Source organism: Neoarius graeffei, chromosome 17, assembly GCF_027579695.1.
Source record: "Neoarius graeffei isolate fNeoGra1 chromosome 17, fNeoGra1.pri, whole genome shotgun sequence".
In the NCBI taxonomy this organism is placed as follows: Eukaryota; Metazoa; Chordata; class Actinopteri; order Siluriformes; family Ariidae; genus Neoarius; species Neoarius graeffei.
In genome coordinates this window covers 61,967,886-61,983,595 of record NC_083585.1, presented here as the reverse complement: position 1 = coordinate 61,983,595, position 15,710 = coordinate 61,967,886, and the positions used below count along the sequence as shown (strand labels likewise).

Genomic DNA, 15,710 nt, shown 5'->3' with positions numbered 1-15,710 from the left:
ACGTCAAACACGTGATAACTGTTTCACCTGTTTCTTAAATTTTATGGAGTAAATTCCAAACCCAGTTTTGTGTGTGTAACTAATTTCTAATCATTTTGGTGCTATTTCTGTAATCTAGTTGTACTCTGTGATAATTACAGTTAGCATATTTTTGTTTGACTTTCATCATTGTTGATAGAATTTTGTCAATTTATTATTGTCTGTTATATTTTATTGTTTCCTGCTGTCATCAAGAGGACCACATTGGAAATAAGTGTATTTTATACTTTGTGTTGTCCTCGGTGCTATTTATACTGTATCCTTTACATGTATGAATTTTACCAGATAAATCCATCCCATACCAGCAGCTCGGGGGTTTCTGGCAATATTTCTGCCTTTTCTCGTACAAGTGCATCCTGCTGTAATGTTCAGATGAATCCTGTATAGTAAAGCAGTGCTTGTTTACCCTCTTTCTGCGTTGCTGCAGGAGTTGGACTGTCTACCACGGTAATTACAGTCGGCTAGCCTGGGGACGTTGTAACGGCCAAAGTAGAATTCATATAGATGTGAATTACAATTTATGTTACATGATATATATAATTTCATTTGAGTGTGTAATTTCATATAAGTAGTTTATTTCATGATTAAGATGATGAATAATATGTGGCAAGGTTAAAAGAATCAGAATTCATATGTTAAGAATTAGAACTGCCTCACGCTTCTTAAGAATTCATATGTGAAGAATTAGAACAAGAATTAGAACTGTCTCGCACTTCTCAAGAATTAGAATTAGAATTCATTCAGCTATATAAGAACGGTCTCGCGCTTCTCAGGGTAGATCTTGAGAAGCCGTGGAAGCGAACAGTTTTTCTTACCTGACACTCTGACTCTCTGATATTGACTCACCGACTCTCTGCATCTTAGAACCTTTGTAATAGTTAAACGAGGATTAAAGTTCAACTTTCAAGACGTTTCCAGTGGATTTATTGCAAGGCACACGGACACGGAGAGTGGAAACAGTTACTTTGGGACAGAGACTTCGTCAGCGTAAGCTATAGCACTTTTCTCAAGGTCTCACTACGAACGAGCCTCTATAGACGTCTTGAAGTTTTTCATGAATGAGTCGAGAGCATGCTAAGCGTACTAACGAGTAGTATAACGCAGTTTCAGCCTCGTTTTACAGGTAAAGAGTTCAGGTTTGTCCAAAAGTCAGGGTTGCAGCTCATTAATACACTATTTCAGATGTATAGTGAAAAAATCGACATTCTCACCTTAGCAGACCTTTCGCTTTGCTCCTTCAGTACTGAAGAGCTACACTCAGCCTTGCGCCCAAATGACGTCACGCATCGCCCTTCCAACAGGCAACATGGCGGCCTCCTGGTGGCATTAGAGCAACTATACAAAAACGCTCACAGCTTTCTTATAAATGGTCAAACATGCCTGAAACTTTTCTTACAGGCTCTCAATATTACAAGCTACCAACCCATGCATGTATTTACTTTACATTTTCTATTCCTTTCAGTGAGCAATGAACACATCTCTCTCTCTCTCTCTCTCTCTCTCTTAGGAACAGGATTCTGAAGTGATTAATTGATCTGACCATCCATCCATCCATCCACTCTCTGTAGCTGCTTATCCTGTGCAGGGTCGTGGGTAAGCTAGATCCTATCCCAGCTGACTATGGGTGAGAGGTGGGGTTCACCCTGGACAAGTCACCAGATCATCACAGGGCGACACACAGAGACACACAACCGTTCACACTCACATTCACACCTCCAGTCAATTTAGAGCCACCAGTTAACCGAACCTGCATGTCTTTGGACTGTGGGATTGATCTGACCAAACACTGCTATTCCTTTACACTTTTCCCCCATGTGTACTTTTCTTTTGTCATTTATTTTATTTGTTGTCACATATGACTGGACAATTAAAAAATCTTTTATATTGAATTTGTTGTAATGTTTGCACATAGTTTACTTACATTATGTTTAAATTTCTGATCCCATTCTGAAACCATAATAATCTAATAAACTACAAAATGGTCAAGCAGTAAAAATAAAAAGATCAGAAAAATGCCCAAGGATAAAATGAAACAGCAGAAGGGGAAGAGAGAGAGAGTGTGTGTGTGAGAACTACATTCTAAAAATCAAATCTATAAATACCTGAACAGTTACAGAAGACTTATAAGAAGAATTAATGTTCTAGTCATCCATACAAAGTTCATAATGAAATCACTTCATCCTTTTCCACTTTGTTGTTTAATTCACCTCTTCAGGTTTCGACTAGGCGTGGGCCGATCTTAAGTCTCATCATCGTATCATGATTTACACCTAATTATGGCATTCCTTTAGAACAGGACTGGATCCCAGGCGTCCTTCTCCTGATCATCAGCCCTTTTCCAGCTGTTCCATCTGAAACTGTAGTTTTATTTTGCTTTTTGTTGTTTTGTACTGTATATTTGTGTCTGAACAGAGAATCCTGACGATACTGGATCGGTGGTGTTTGTGGTTTTTCCCCGTACGCTAGCGCACGTGTGGAGCTGCACATTAGTGAAGGCCTCACAGGAAACCAGTGTGTGGTGTGTGAGGCCTGAAGTGTGTGCAGTTCCCAGTGTGTAGTGATGGAGAGAGACACGAGCGCTCCCTCTGGGATTTAAACTGATCTCTGTTTAATAAAGTTTTGTTTCGACACAGTGTTTGGATCTTGAGTTTATGAAGCATCTTTTATAAACCTGAGTTTGATTAATAGTCGTCATTTGGCCTTTAAATGGAAATAGAAAAAGTAGAAACAAAGGGAGTTTTATGCCCTGGTAATTAAAATTAACACATTGTTTTAATTGATTACATCATCTGTTAGTTTTAAAGTACAATAAACTAGTACAAATGAGTTTAGAACATGGGGGGAGAGACACATCACTGACATTAAATCAGGCATCTGAGAGGAAAAACAGCCCCAAATCAGAAAAAGGTGATATTGTATGTGGAAATTGAAATTAAAACTGAAAACAATGATTTGTAAATAATTTTTATATGGATAGATTCCAAAACCTGCAAAATGAGTCTGTATTTATTCCATATTTTAGATTTAAAATATTTTTAAAGGGGTCTGAATACAGTGAGAATTATTTTTTTGAACAGAAAATGGTTCAAGACACAAAATTGTTAAAAATGTTCTTACACACAGTAGGGTGTGTTTCCACCAGCAGCAGGACAGAAAGACGCAGTAGTTTGAGGAAGTTTTATTTCTTAAAAACAGATTTTGCCAAAGAAAAAACAGAATGAGACATTCTAAACTTTCATATCAGTGTAATAAATCTCATAATAGTGCAGACATTTAAAATAGTCTGAATTTTTTTCTAGAAACATCTTATATTCTGCATTAAGACATTTATGTAACTTATTTTCTTATTAATCTATAAAACAGATGCACTCTGAAAATAATAATTCATTAGTGCCACAATTTCTGCACACAAAAGTGTCTTTGTATTTCAGGGAGAAATTCAATCTGACACCTCAGTTATAATTTTACTCAACATTTCAACTTTTACCAACATTTCATTTTTTCATCGGATCACAAAACCTCACAGATGAGTCAGAAAGCCACATCCAGACCCCAGCGTATAGAGGCTGAGTGAATGTGGTGTGGACTCTGTGGAGGAGCCTCATCGGGTCAGAGACGCTGTAGAAGGACAGAGTTCCTGCACTGTGATCCACATACACTCCTATTCTGGAGGATGCTGGACCTCGGAGATCAGTCTTAATGTTGTTGTGTCGGAAACAGACAGAGGAATAAAAACACCACAGACTCCAGGACTGACTGTTGCGTCCAAACCCACAGTCATTACCCCCTCCTTTCCTGCTGATCTCTTTATATGAGACTGATATTTCCACAGCACCCCTCCACTCCACCTCCCAGTAACAGCGTCCACACACACTCTCCTTACACAACACCTGCCGCCAGGAGTCAAATCTCTCTGGATGATCAGAGTATCTCTGTTCTGTCTCACTGCGTCTCACCGCTCTGTTCTTCTCAGACAGAATGAGTTCAGGATGTGCTGTGTTTGGATCCAGAGTCAGATAACAGAAATCTAAAACAATAAAATATCCACAGGTTAGATGTTAATCACAGGATTTATAAGAAGTGTGTGTGAGACACCTGTCTGTCGTGAGGCTCCGAAGCGCTAATGGAGTAGAAGGGGGCGTGGCAGACAAAACCATGTGACCGATGACGAAAGAGCCCTCAGCTCGATATAAAATCTGGAGGGCTCCGAACCCATTCCCCTCTGTTTTAACAGTATTTATTGGTCACATTTTAGACACAAAAAGATTCAATTAGCAAAATTGTGACCAATAAATACTGTTAAAACATGTGAGAATGAAGCTTTTTCTTTTTAAGCCCACGCACTGTTCAGCAAATGGGGTAACTTTTAATGTGGTAAACAAATGCAACTTTAATCAGAATTATGAATGATGTGTGCATTGGAAAATAAAATAATTCACGCCTATGCAAGATGAGTTTTGTTAACTGCTTGTGGAGTGTGGGTTCAGTCCAGTCATCATCTCACTGAAGCATTTGGCCAGATGGTGCATCCGGCATCCATACTGTCAGACGCTGTATTTCTTATTACATTTGTTTACCAGGTTAAAAGTTACCCAATTTGCTAAACACTGTGTCGTCTTAAAAAGAAAAAGCATCAAAATTGAATCGTTTGTGTCTAAAATGACAGTGAATTATGTGATGAATAAATACTGTTAAGACATGACTGTGAGAATGAAGTGAAAATGGCAAATAACATGAGAAAATAATCCTGTTTCAACAGCTGTCCTAAATAGAAAGGAAGTATTGTACAGCCTTTTGTGTTATTATTATTATTATTATCATCTCTCATGGCGGCACAGTGGTGTAGTGGTTAGCGCTGTCGCCTCACAGCAAGAAGGTCCGGGTTCGAGCCCCGTGGCCGGCAAAGGCCTTTCTGTGCGGAGTTTGCATGTTCTCCCCGTGTCCGCGTGGGTTTCCTCCGGGTGCTCCAGTTTCCCCCACCGTCCAAAGACATGCAGGTTAGGTTAACTGGTGACTCTAAATTGAGCGTAGGTGTGAATGTGAGTGTCAATGGTTGTCTGTGTCTATGTGTCAGCCCTGTGATGACCTGGCGAATTGTCCAGGGTGTACCCCGCCTTTCGCCTGTAGTCAGCTGGGATAGGCTCCAGCTCGCCTGCGACCCTGTAGAACAGGATAAAGCGGCTAGAGATAATGAGGTGAGATGAGACGACGGTTTAACACACAAACCAAATCCACACGATGTGAGTGGTAAGATGGCGTCCAGATGGCTTCACTCGTCTCTACAGAGGGGAATGGGTTTGGAGCCCTCCAGGTTTTATATAGAGCTCAGTGGTTGTGATTCACGAAAAGATTCATGACTAGGAGTCTCATTCAACAGAGTTCACTAGCGACACCTACTGTTCAGAGAAATGTACAGCATGTTTTAATTCCTACATCACAACAGTATTCTGACACTTTATTATTTACACAGTTTTCCATTTTAAAATAACTTATAAACATTAGTTTTTTTATATACCTTTGTTATTCAGTACTCCTATTTTCTCTCTCTCTCTCTCTCACACACACACACACACACACACACACACACAGAGTCTCTGTATGAATTTATGCTCAGTATAATTGTGTCTGCACAGGAAAAGGTTTAGATAAACATGAAGAGGATAACGTGTGTGCGTGTTGGACTCAGAGTCCTTCTGTAGCCGTAGTAACATTTCAGAGAACCTTTATTGATTTTTATTGAGGAACAGGATTTCTCCTCACTGTGTTTGGATCGAGGCGGTTCCTTTAATGGCCTGAATAAGTGTTGTACTTTTGTTTATCATGTCTGGAATTCTGAGATTGATCGTGTCATCGCCATAATTCTCAGCAGTAACGATGTCCGCTCATGAGCTTTATAAAATCCCAGCTTAAAATGTAGATACCATGTCTATAAAATCAACCTTCAAGCTTAGATTTGTGACTTCTGAAGACCATTCAAGTTTAAAAGATGGTGCTGATGTGTTAATAAACTGTGGTGAGGAATGTAGATCAGTTTTCCAAGTCCAGTGCATTTGTTGTTAAATATGAAACCCTTTTTTATTACATAAAAATAAGATTAAGCTCCAGCTTGACGCATCGAGGATAATGTACATTTAATCCACGCATGTCACGACAGTCGAGGCGAAAGAAAGAAAAAAAAATCAAATGTTGTTTATGCATTAATAACCAAGTTAATGAACAAAATCTTGCTTTTGGTGGTCCGTCTTCACCCACTGCACCTCATCCCCTTTAGATTCTGCAGTTGCTGCCCCCCATCGTGAAAAACAGGCCCTGGGGTCGCTTCACATTCCTGATGGAACCACTCCAAACAGCTTTCACATTCAGCCATTTTTTTCTTTTCCCTCAGCATTCTGTACACACAAAATACTTCAGTCTTTAGTGTTGTATCGTGGTGTCTTTTTCTGTTTTGACCTAAACTTTGTCAGTATAATTGTGTGTGAATCAAGCTGATGTTGTTCCTGCTTAGAATTATTATGAGATTAATTATGATGATTAGAATTATCACCAAACCTAAATTATTTCAATCCTGACGTGAATACTCGTCATATTAATTCTAGGTACTATTCCCCACACGAATTTCATTCTTCTCAATAACTTCGTAATTATACCACGCCCAAACGAAGGTTGGAGAAGGATATAGAAACAGGTTCTGTCCATCAACCTGTCCGTCTGGTCACATTTTCGTTTCTGGGCCATATCTTTAAAACTACTGAAGATATCTTCATGAACCTTTGTATACTTATCAAGCAACATGTGAACTGGTGCCTTTTGCTATTTTCGATTTTTGGAAAAAAAAAGTATTTTTCAAATTTTTACATAGTAATAGATTTTGACTTTGAGCAAAGTTCGTTTCTGGAGCATATATCCCAAACTATTCATGATACGGATCTGAAACTTGGTATACATGTTAACAAGGTGATGTAGATGTGCCTTTTCATACTAAGACATTTGAGAAATTTTAATTTTTCATGTTTCCATGGAAACAATTTCAGACTTAGTCTCTAGGGTAGGTTTGGTTTTCAGAGCAAAACTTGAAAACTATGAGTGGTTTGGTCTTGAAAGTTGGTATATGTGTTGATGAAGTAATGTGTATGTGCCTTTTGATACCAAGACGTGAAATTTTAATTTTTAGCTCACCTGGACCAAAGGTCCGGTGGGTTTGTCATGGGCTGCTGAGGTCAGTGTAAAGAGGTAGGGTTGGTTTCCTGCAGCAGAACTTCAAAAACATGACAAATAATATCTTGAAACTTGGTATATAGTGCGGGGGATATAGATGACTATCTTCTTGTTTATCTGACAAGTTGTTCTCTTTCGTTCACTATATTATCAGGATCCTCTCAGCTAAATTTGATGAATTTCAACACATACTCAGTATTTTAGATCATCTATTGAAGATCCTTTGCCTTTCAGAAACCTGGCATTCAACTCAAAGATAGTTTTGTCAACTTTTACTTACCTGGCTTTAATTACATTTCCCAACACTCTAAATTGGACTCTTCATAACAATTTCCTGAAGTTATAATCTAAGAGATGACCTTAATACTTCTTCTGATCAAGACGAATCAGTTTCTGTTGAGCTCCATAATGAAGGCAGTAAGAACATAGTTTGTGGTGTGAGATACAGACACCGAAACAGTTCTTTTCAGCCATTTCTGGATAATCTTTACATAATAATTGATAAAATCCATGAGGAGTCAAAGCTTTGTATTTTTGTGGGCAACCTAAACTTAAATCTGATGAATTCAGACACTCGGATACCTACAGGTGAATTTATCAATACTTTATCTTCCTATTCGTTTCAGCCATGTTTATTGACGATATATATTTTAATTCACTTAAATATCCTGTGCAGGGTCACAGGCAAGCTGGAGCCTATCCCGGCTGACCCTGCACAGGATAAGCGGTTAAGGATAATGGATGGTTGGATGACTTAAATATGCTACATATAGTGGGAATATTTTATAATGACCTAACTAACCATTTTCCCAACTTTTTGTCTTTTGACTCAATTCACCCTCCCCATTGAATAAGCAAGTTTAGAGAAGAGAGTTCCTACGGCAGGTGGCACAGTGGTGTAGTGGTTAGCACTGTCACCTCACAGCAAGAAGGTTCTGGGTTCAAGCCCAGTGGGCAATGGGGGCCTTTCTGTGTGGAGTTTGCATGTTCTCCCTGTGTCTGTGTGAGTTTCCTTCACCGTCCAAAGACCTGCAGGTTAGGCTAATTGTTGGTTCTAAATTGACCGTAGGTGAGAATGTGAGCATGAATGGTTGTTTGTCCAGGGTATACCCTGGCTCTCACCCATAGTCAGCTGGGATAGGCTCCAGCTTGCCTGTGACCCTGCACAGGATAAGCGGTTATGGATAATGGATGGATTTCATATGGTTCAATGAAGATGCATTCATTTATGATTTTCAACAAATTGACTGCTCTCACCAGTCCGATGGTGAGCCTGATATTCATAACATCCTCCAGCTTTCTTGAAAACTCTGATGAAATTATTACCGCTCATGTTCCTCTGAAAAACCATGTCAAGGAAGGAAATCAAACTCAAATCTGAACCTTGGATTTCCCTTCAGTCTTAGGCCCTGTCCACACGGCAGCGGATTCAGGTGACTCCGATACAATTGCTTATCGTTTAGGCCTGGCGTCCACACGGCACCGGCGTTTTGGGTGCCCAAAACGCAATCTTTTTGAGAACGGGTTCCAGAGTGGAAAGATCTGGCAACGTTGCCGTTGTGAAGTCGTCTGGATGAGTAAAACGGATTTGTTTACGATGACGTCACAACCACATGACTGTGAGTGCTTCACGCCAGGTAGAAGTGTAACGAATATCACCAGGAAAAAGCCTTACAGAGCACTAGTGAGAGTGAAACACGAGCTTGGATATTATTATTATTATTATTATTATTATTATTATTATGTTCAGTGTTAGTTCACAGTAGTAAGGCAAGAAGCAGAATAGTGACAGTAATAGTGAAGCAAAAACATGCAATTGTACAAACACTGCAGCTCTACAGCAAAATATTCATTTATAAAATGGTCTGATTCTTAACACCAGTAGTGCCAATGATCTCATTGCGATGCGATGCGAGTTGTCAAGAAATCCTATAACTTGGTTCATGAAACGCGCTTACAAAATATTTTCACTGTGAATATTTATTGTGTAATGCCTGGTGCAAAGTGAGAGAGAGAGAGAGAGAATAGCCCTTAGGGCAGAGTCAATCCCGCCAGCAAAAATAAGGGGAAAAAAGGAGCGATCTCACCTCTTCAGATGATGGTTTAAGTCCTACAATACATTCCTCAAAAAAGGGCGTAGAAAAGCAAATTAATCCATCAACGTGTATCATTCAATTTATTCCGGACAATTAAAGACGCCGCCTTCCGCGTACGTCATCCTCGTCGCCATTTTGGAAAGGTCAAAGCGGAGAATAAAGATTAGCTGCGTTTAACTGTACCAACAGGTTTACCGTCCAAAGGAGATCACATGGGATTACCTTTCACAGGTGAGAAACAGCAAATTAATCCATCAACGTGTAGCATTCAATTTATTCCGGACCATTAAAGACGCCGCCTTCCGCGTAGAATCATACGTCATCCTCGCCGCCATATTGGAAAGGTCAAAGCGGAGAATAAAGATTAGCTGCGTTTAACTGTACCAACAGGTTTACCGTCCAAATGAGATCACATGGGATTACCTTTCACAGGTGAGACTGGAAAAATACTTTTCATTGTATTTGGTCATTATAATGTAATTTTACGAACAGATTTTCCTGACTTTGTGGCTAATATGAAGTCTCGCGCATAATAGTTTATGCGCATGCGTCCTTACTTCTATTCCCATACGAAAAAGAACAGTAAAGAACTTATAAGAGTTTACCACTGTCTTAGTAGTAAATCCTTATAAATATAAGGATAAATCCTTATAATGATTTATAAATAAATATATATGCCATGTATGATTTACTCCTGAAAGTGGCCCATTTTGCATTTTCCTCATACAAATTTTTTATGAAAATCTAGTATGTATGAAGTGAACATTGTGCATGGTTTTTTACAGATAATGTGTATGATGAATTACACTGTCTTTGTATGCTTCATGTAATGTTTGTAGTTTTAAATTATATTTTACAGTTTAAAATGTACATGCCTTTTATATGTAAATCCAACAGTGGATTTACATATAAAAGGCATATACATTTTAAACTGTAAAATATAATTTAAAACTACAAACATTACATGAAGCATACAAAGACAGTGTAATTCATCATACACATTATCTGTAAAAAACCATGCACAATGTTCACTTCATACATACTAGATTTTCATAAAAAATTTGTATGAGGAAAATGCAAAATGGGCCACTTTCAGGAGTAAATCATACATGGCATATATATTTATTTATATTTATAAGGATTTACTACTAAGACAGTGGTAAACTCTTATAAGTTCTTTACTGTTCTTTTTCGTATGGGTTGTTCTGGTGTGTCCGAAGGGACCGTCTTACAGCGCCCCTAGAGGTGTGGCATGTGTATTGCATCGTTTTCAGCAAGCGTTGCGTTGCCATATGGACCTGATTTCTACTGATCGCTGCCCATTTGGAGGCGATATTTTTTTTAAATAACATCACGTTGCCGTTGTCGTGTGGATGTGGCCTTAGAACAATGAATTATTAAATCAAATTGTATAGAAAAATCGATCAAGACGAGAAATCAGTGCCTGTATGCTCAGTACAAAGTGTAGAGAAATAAGCTAAACCATTTGACTCCTATAGGTAAAAGGATCTAGCAAATGAGTTCAATGTTTATTTTGCAGACATTGTTAAAAGTATCAGCCAAGCAATACCAAAGGTCAACAAAATATTTTCAGATTTTCTTGCTTCTCTGACAAGCGACAGCTTTCTTCTTAGTCCTACATGGACACAAGAAATTCAAGACATTTTTATCTGGCTCAAGTCTAGAGAGGCTTGTGGCCCCTTTAGTATTTCTGTAGCCCTGTTCAAGATATTAAACTCAATCTCAAAGCCTGTGGAGATCCTACATCACTTCTCCTTTACTTCTGGTACTGTTCCTGATTCTTTTAAACTTGCTCGTGTCAGACCCGTGTTTAAAGCAGAAGCTCAACTGTTAACTTCTAATCATAGACCAATTTCTCTTTTGTCAATTTTTATCAAAAATATTAGAAAAACTCATGTAAAATAGGCTGAATACATATCGAGAGAAGTTTGATTTAATATATTCTGGTCGAAGCTCACAGGGAGGTGATGACGTACTGAAACTATCGCGAGACTCCGGGTGAGATCCAACATGGCGGCGCACTGAATACTGTTTGTAAACACAGGATTACAGAAATACTTTCAATCCAATTCCTTCCGCATAAACTGGATATAACATCTCAACAAGAACCGAACTGTCTACCTACCTTCTCCGACGGCCACTTCTTCATTCCGGGCAACATGACATCTGAACCGACCAAGAAACGTCCAACACGCGACTGGTCTACCGAGACAGACTCAGACACGGAGCACCACGCTACCACCAACAGCAATACTACAGCTATTTACACATCCATCGAGGTCAGTCTACTGGAATCCATCAACAACAAACTTAAAATTATTGAACTCCTCCACGCAGATATTAAAGACCTAAAAGCAAGTCTAGAATTCTCTCAATCACAGATCGACACACTTGTACTAGAAAACAGCGAACTCAAAAGAAACGTCACCAATCTATCCACCCAAATAACCCATCTAACCAACGAAAATAAAATCATGAAAGAACAAATATTAGACCTACAGTGCCGTAGCATGCGTGACAACCTTATTTTCTCAGGAATACCACTACCAACAGCCACTCCCGACAACCCAGAGAAAGCAATCCAAGACTTTATGCAATCATCCCTAAAAATTCCACCGGAGACAGTTAACAGGATCACTTTCCACCATGTCCACCGTCTGAACTCCAAAGACAGTAAGAAACCACCTCCAATAATAGCCAAATTTGAACATTATAAACACAAAGAACTGGTTAAAAGCAAAGGAAAGGAATTGAAAGGCACATCATTCGGACTAAACGATCAATTCCCCAAAGAAATCCAGGAACGAAGAAGAGCCCTCTTGCCCATAATGAAACAACTCAGGCAAGAGGGCAAACGCGCCACACTATCTGTCGATAAACTGTATGTTAATGGAACAATCTACCGCGACCGTAATATCACTACCTGGCTATAGCAGTTCACTCGCCATTATCCATTTTGATTCAGTTCACTCACCCCTCCTGCTTACATACTGCTGCTTACCGATGCTAACGTTAATAATATTGCCTGTAATTGCCTTCTGTCTCTTTCTCTCTCTTCCTCAAGCTCACTCCATCTTTTTTCTCTCCATCTCTTTTTTGTCCACTTTGCTTAATGTTATTTGTTTATATGAGTTAGCTACATGTATGTCTTGTCTATTCATGTCTATTATACATTTAGGCTCAGCCAATACTGTGATTCTTATGTCTATAATGCTAAACAGAAAATGACTTACATTTCATTCATATTTTCTACCTTTCTCCCTCCTCCTCCCCCGTACAACCTAAATACTTTCGGTAATACACACCTACCCCTCTCCCTCCACCTCTCCTCCTTAGCTCATATCAAGGCCTGCACATACACCCTCACACACTCACAGCTCCACCTCTCATCTCACATTTTTATCTTCAAGACCATAACATGGCACCACTTACAATCTTGACTTGGAATATTCGTGGGATTGGGTCTCAGGCAAAGAGGGTCAAAGTCCTAAACCATTTGGAAAAACTACAAGCTGACATATGCCTCCTACAAGAAACTCACCTCTCAGATTTAGATTACACCCGCATCAAATCGGCACAATTCAGTCACCTATATTCAGCACATTATAACTCAAAACAGAGGGGAGTTTGTATTTTGATTAATAAAAAAAATCTCATTTACTCATAATACCACTATCACAGACACAGAAGGACGTTTTATCATTATAAACATCTCAATTAACAGTGCCCCTATTACAATAGCCAATGTTTACGGACCCAACACAGATGATTCTGCTTTCTTTCAGAAGTTTTTTTCTTCACTCTCCAATCTCTCCGACTGTCCTATCATACTTGCAGGTGACTTCAATACAGTTTTAGACCCCACAATAGACAAATCTGTTCACTCCCAAAACAAACGTATCTGGCAGTCCACAAAAACAATAAAACAGTTCATGAGCGATTTTGGTCTTGTCGATAGTTGGCGGCTTCAGCACCCAGACTCCACTGACTACTCTTTTTTCTCACCAGTCCACCATTCTTACTCCCGCATTGATTTCTTCCTAACTAGCAACTCCATTATGTCAAATATCGTTGAATCCACAATACACCCCATAGTCATCAGTGATCATGCCCCTGTAACAATAAAATGGAATAGAACCTCTCCACAGTCATCTAGCAACAGATGGCGCCTGAACACATCCCTTTTACAAGACCCTAAATTTAACAGTTTTATTAGGAGAGAGTGGGCATGCTTTCTAGAAATGAACGATTCCCCTGGATCATCTCCTTCCCTTTTGTGGGAGACAGGAAAGGCAGTGCTTAGAGGCAGAATAATCTCATTTTCAGTACACAAAAAAAGGACAGAAAAAGAACAAGAAGCTGAACTAAACCATAAAATTAAGCAACTGGAAGAAATTAACGCGACACACCCATCTAAAGAAACACAAAATGAATTAAGAAAGTGCAAATCCAAACTAGATGAAATACTTAGTAAACACATCCAATTTATGATCCATCGATTAAGGCAAGAATCTTTTCATCACAGCAATAAATCAGGTAAATATTTAGCAAATCAAATCAGACGCAACAAAGAAAAAGCAACAATTTCAGCCATAAAGAACTCAGCAGGGAAGCTAACCAGCTCACCTGAAGAAATTAACCAAGTTTTCTACAATTTCTACAGCAAACTATATTCTTCTGAAATAACTCCCAACCAGGAATCCATTGACTCATTCCTCAATAATATCAATTTACCACAACTAACCGAAACCCAAATAAATAAACTGGAATCACCTATTATTCAAGAGGAACTGTTTTCAGCTCTGAAACACATGCCTAACAATAAAGCACCAGGACCGGATGGATTCCCTGCTGAGTTCTACAAACAATTCTGGTCCATTTTGGCTCCACTATTTATCAGGATGATCAATGAATCAAAAGAAAATTCAAAACTACCAGCTAGCACTACCTCAGCAACAATTTCACTCCTCCTCAAGCCCAATAAGGACCCAACAATTCCATCTAGCTATCGACCAATTTCTCTTCTCAACGTTGACAATAAAATAATCGCCAAAGCTTTAGCACGCAGGTTAGAAGAGGTCACCCCATCCATTATCCATCCGGACCAAACTGGTTTTATCAAGGGTAGAATCTCAACCTCCAATGCTCGCAGATTATTTAATATTATACACTACTCCTCAACCATACAAGAAAATACCATCATAGCAACTCTAGACGCAGAAAAAGCATTTGACAGGGTCAACTGGAATTTCCTGTTCTCCACATTAGGGAGGTTTGGTTTTGGGGAATCCTTCATTAATTGGATCAAAATTCTATACACATCACCTTCAGCCACAGTAATCACCAATGGACTAACATCACATAGTTTCACTTTGCACCGGGGGACTAGACAAGGATGCCCACTCTCTCCTTCTCTATTTACCATCTTCATTGAACCTTTAGCCGCCGCCATCCGACAGAACTCCCTCATCAAGGGAGTTCAAACTCCAAATTTACATCACAAAATTAGTCTCTATGCTGATGATATCTTACTTTTCTTACAAAATCCCCCAACATCTGTACACGAAACTATTGAACTGATCAACACGTTCTCCAACATTTCTGAATATTCTATCAACTGGAACAAATCTGCAATCCTCCCATTACATTCCAACAGCTGGGATGTGTTGGCCCACTTATCACCTATTCCCCTATGCACCAATCATATCACATACCTGGGGATAAGGGTTTCCCCCAAGCTGTCAGACTTGTTTGGTCTAAATTTCACCCCCCTACTCAATTCAATAACTGATGACCTCCAGCGTTGGATGAACCTTCCACTATCCATCATGGGCAGGATATCAGTTATCAAAATGACAGTTTTACCCAAAGTTAACTATTTACTTTCAATGATTCCTATTCAGCCTACCCAATCCTGGTTTAAATCACTAGACTCTACAATCATCAAATTCTATTGGAAAAACAAGACACCAAGAATCAAACTGACCACACTTCAAAAACCTAAAATACTAGGTGGTCTAGAGGCGCCACACTTCTATCATTATGCACTAGCCAACCAGCTTCAATACATTTACAAATGGATACATCCCACTTCACTTGAATTCACCTGGTTAGACCTAGAACAAACCATTTGCAAGGATATTCAGATCTCAGACTTACCTTTCTGCAGCCAGTCAGTCAAAAAGCATCCATCTTTCAAAGCTCCAACTATAGCATCAAGCCTGACAGCTTGGTGGAAGTTTTACGACCTTACTAATTTGCCTCTGACACTATCAAATCACACCCCTATCTGGAATAATCCTGATTTCACCATCAATAAAAAACCACTCAACTTTCTCA

General features: G+C 39.1%; 1 protein-coding gene across 1 annotated transcript in view; it reads right to left on the bottom strand.

Moving 5' to 3' along the window:
• Positions 1 to 3,492: 3,492 nt before the first annotated feature.
• The window catches only part of LOC132864393 (tripartite motif-containing protein 16-like), a 35,896-nt gene continuing 23,678 nt past the window's right edge, over positions 3,493 to 15,710 (bottom strand). The window contains exon 6 of the mRNA XM_060897816.1: positions 3,493 to 4,066. Within this exon, the coding sequence (XP_060753799.1) occupies positions 3,534 to 4,066 (533 nt within the window). The 3' untranslated portion in view covers positions 3,493 to 3,533. The remainder of the gene's footprint in view (positions 4,067 to 15,710) is intronic.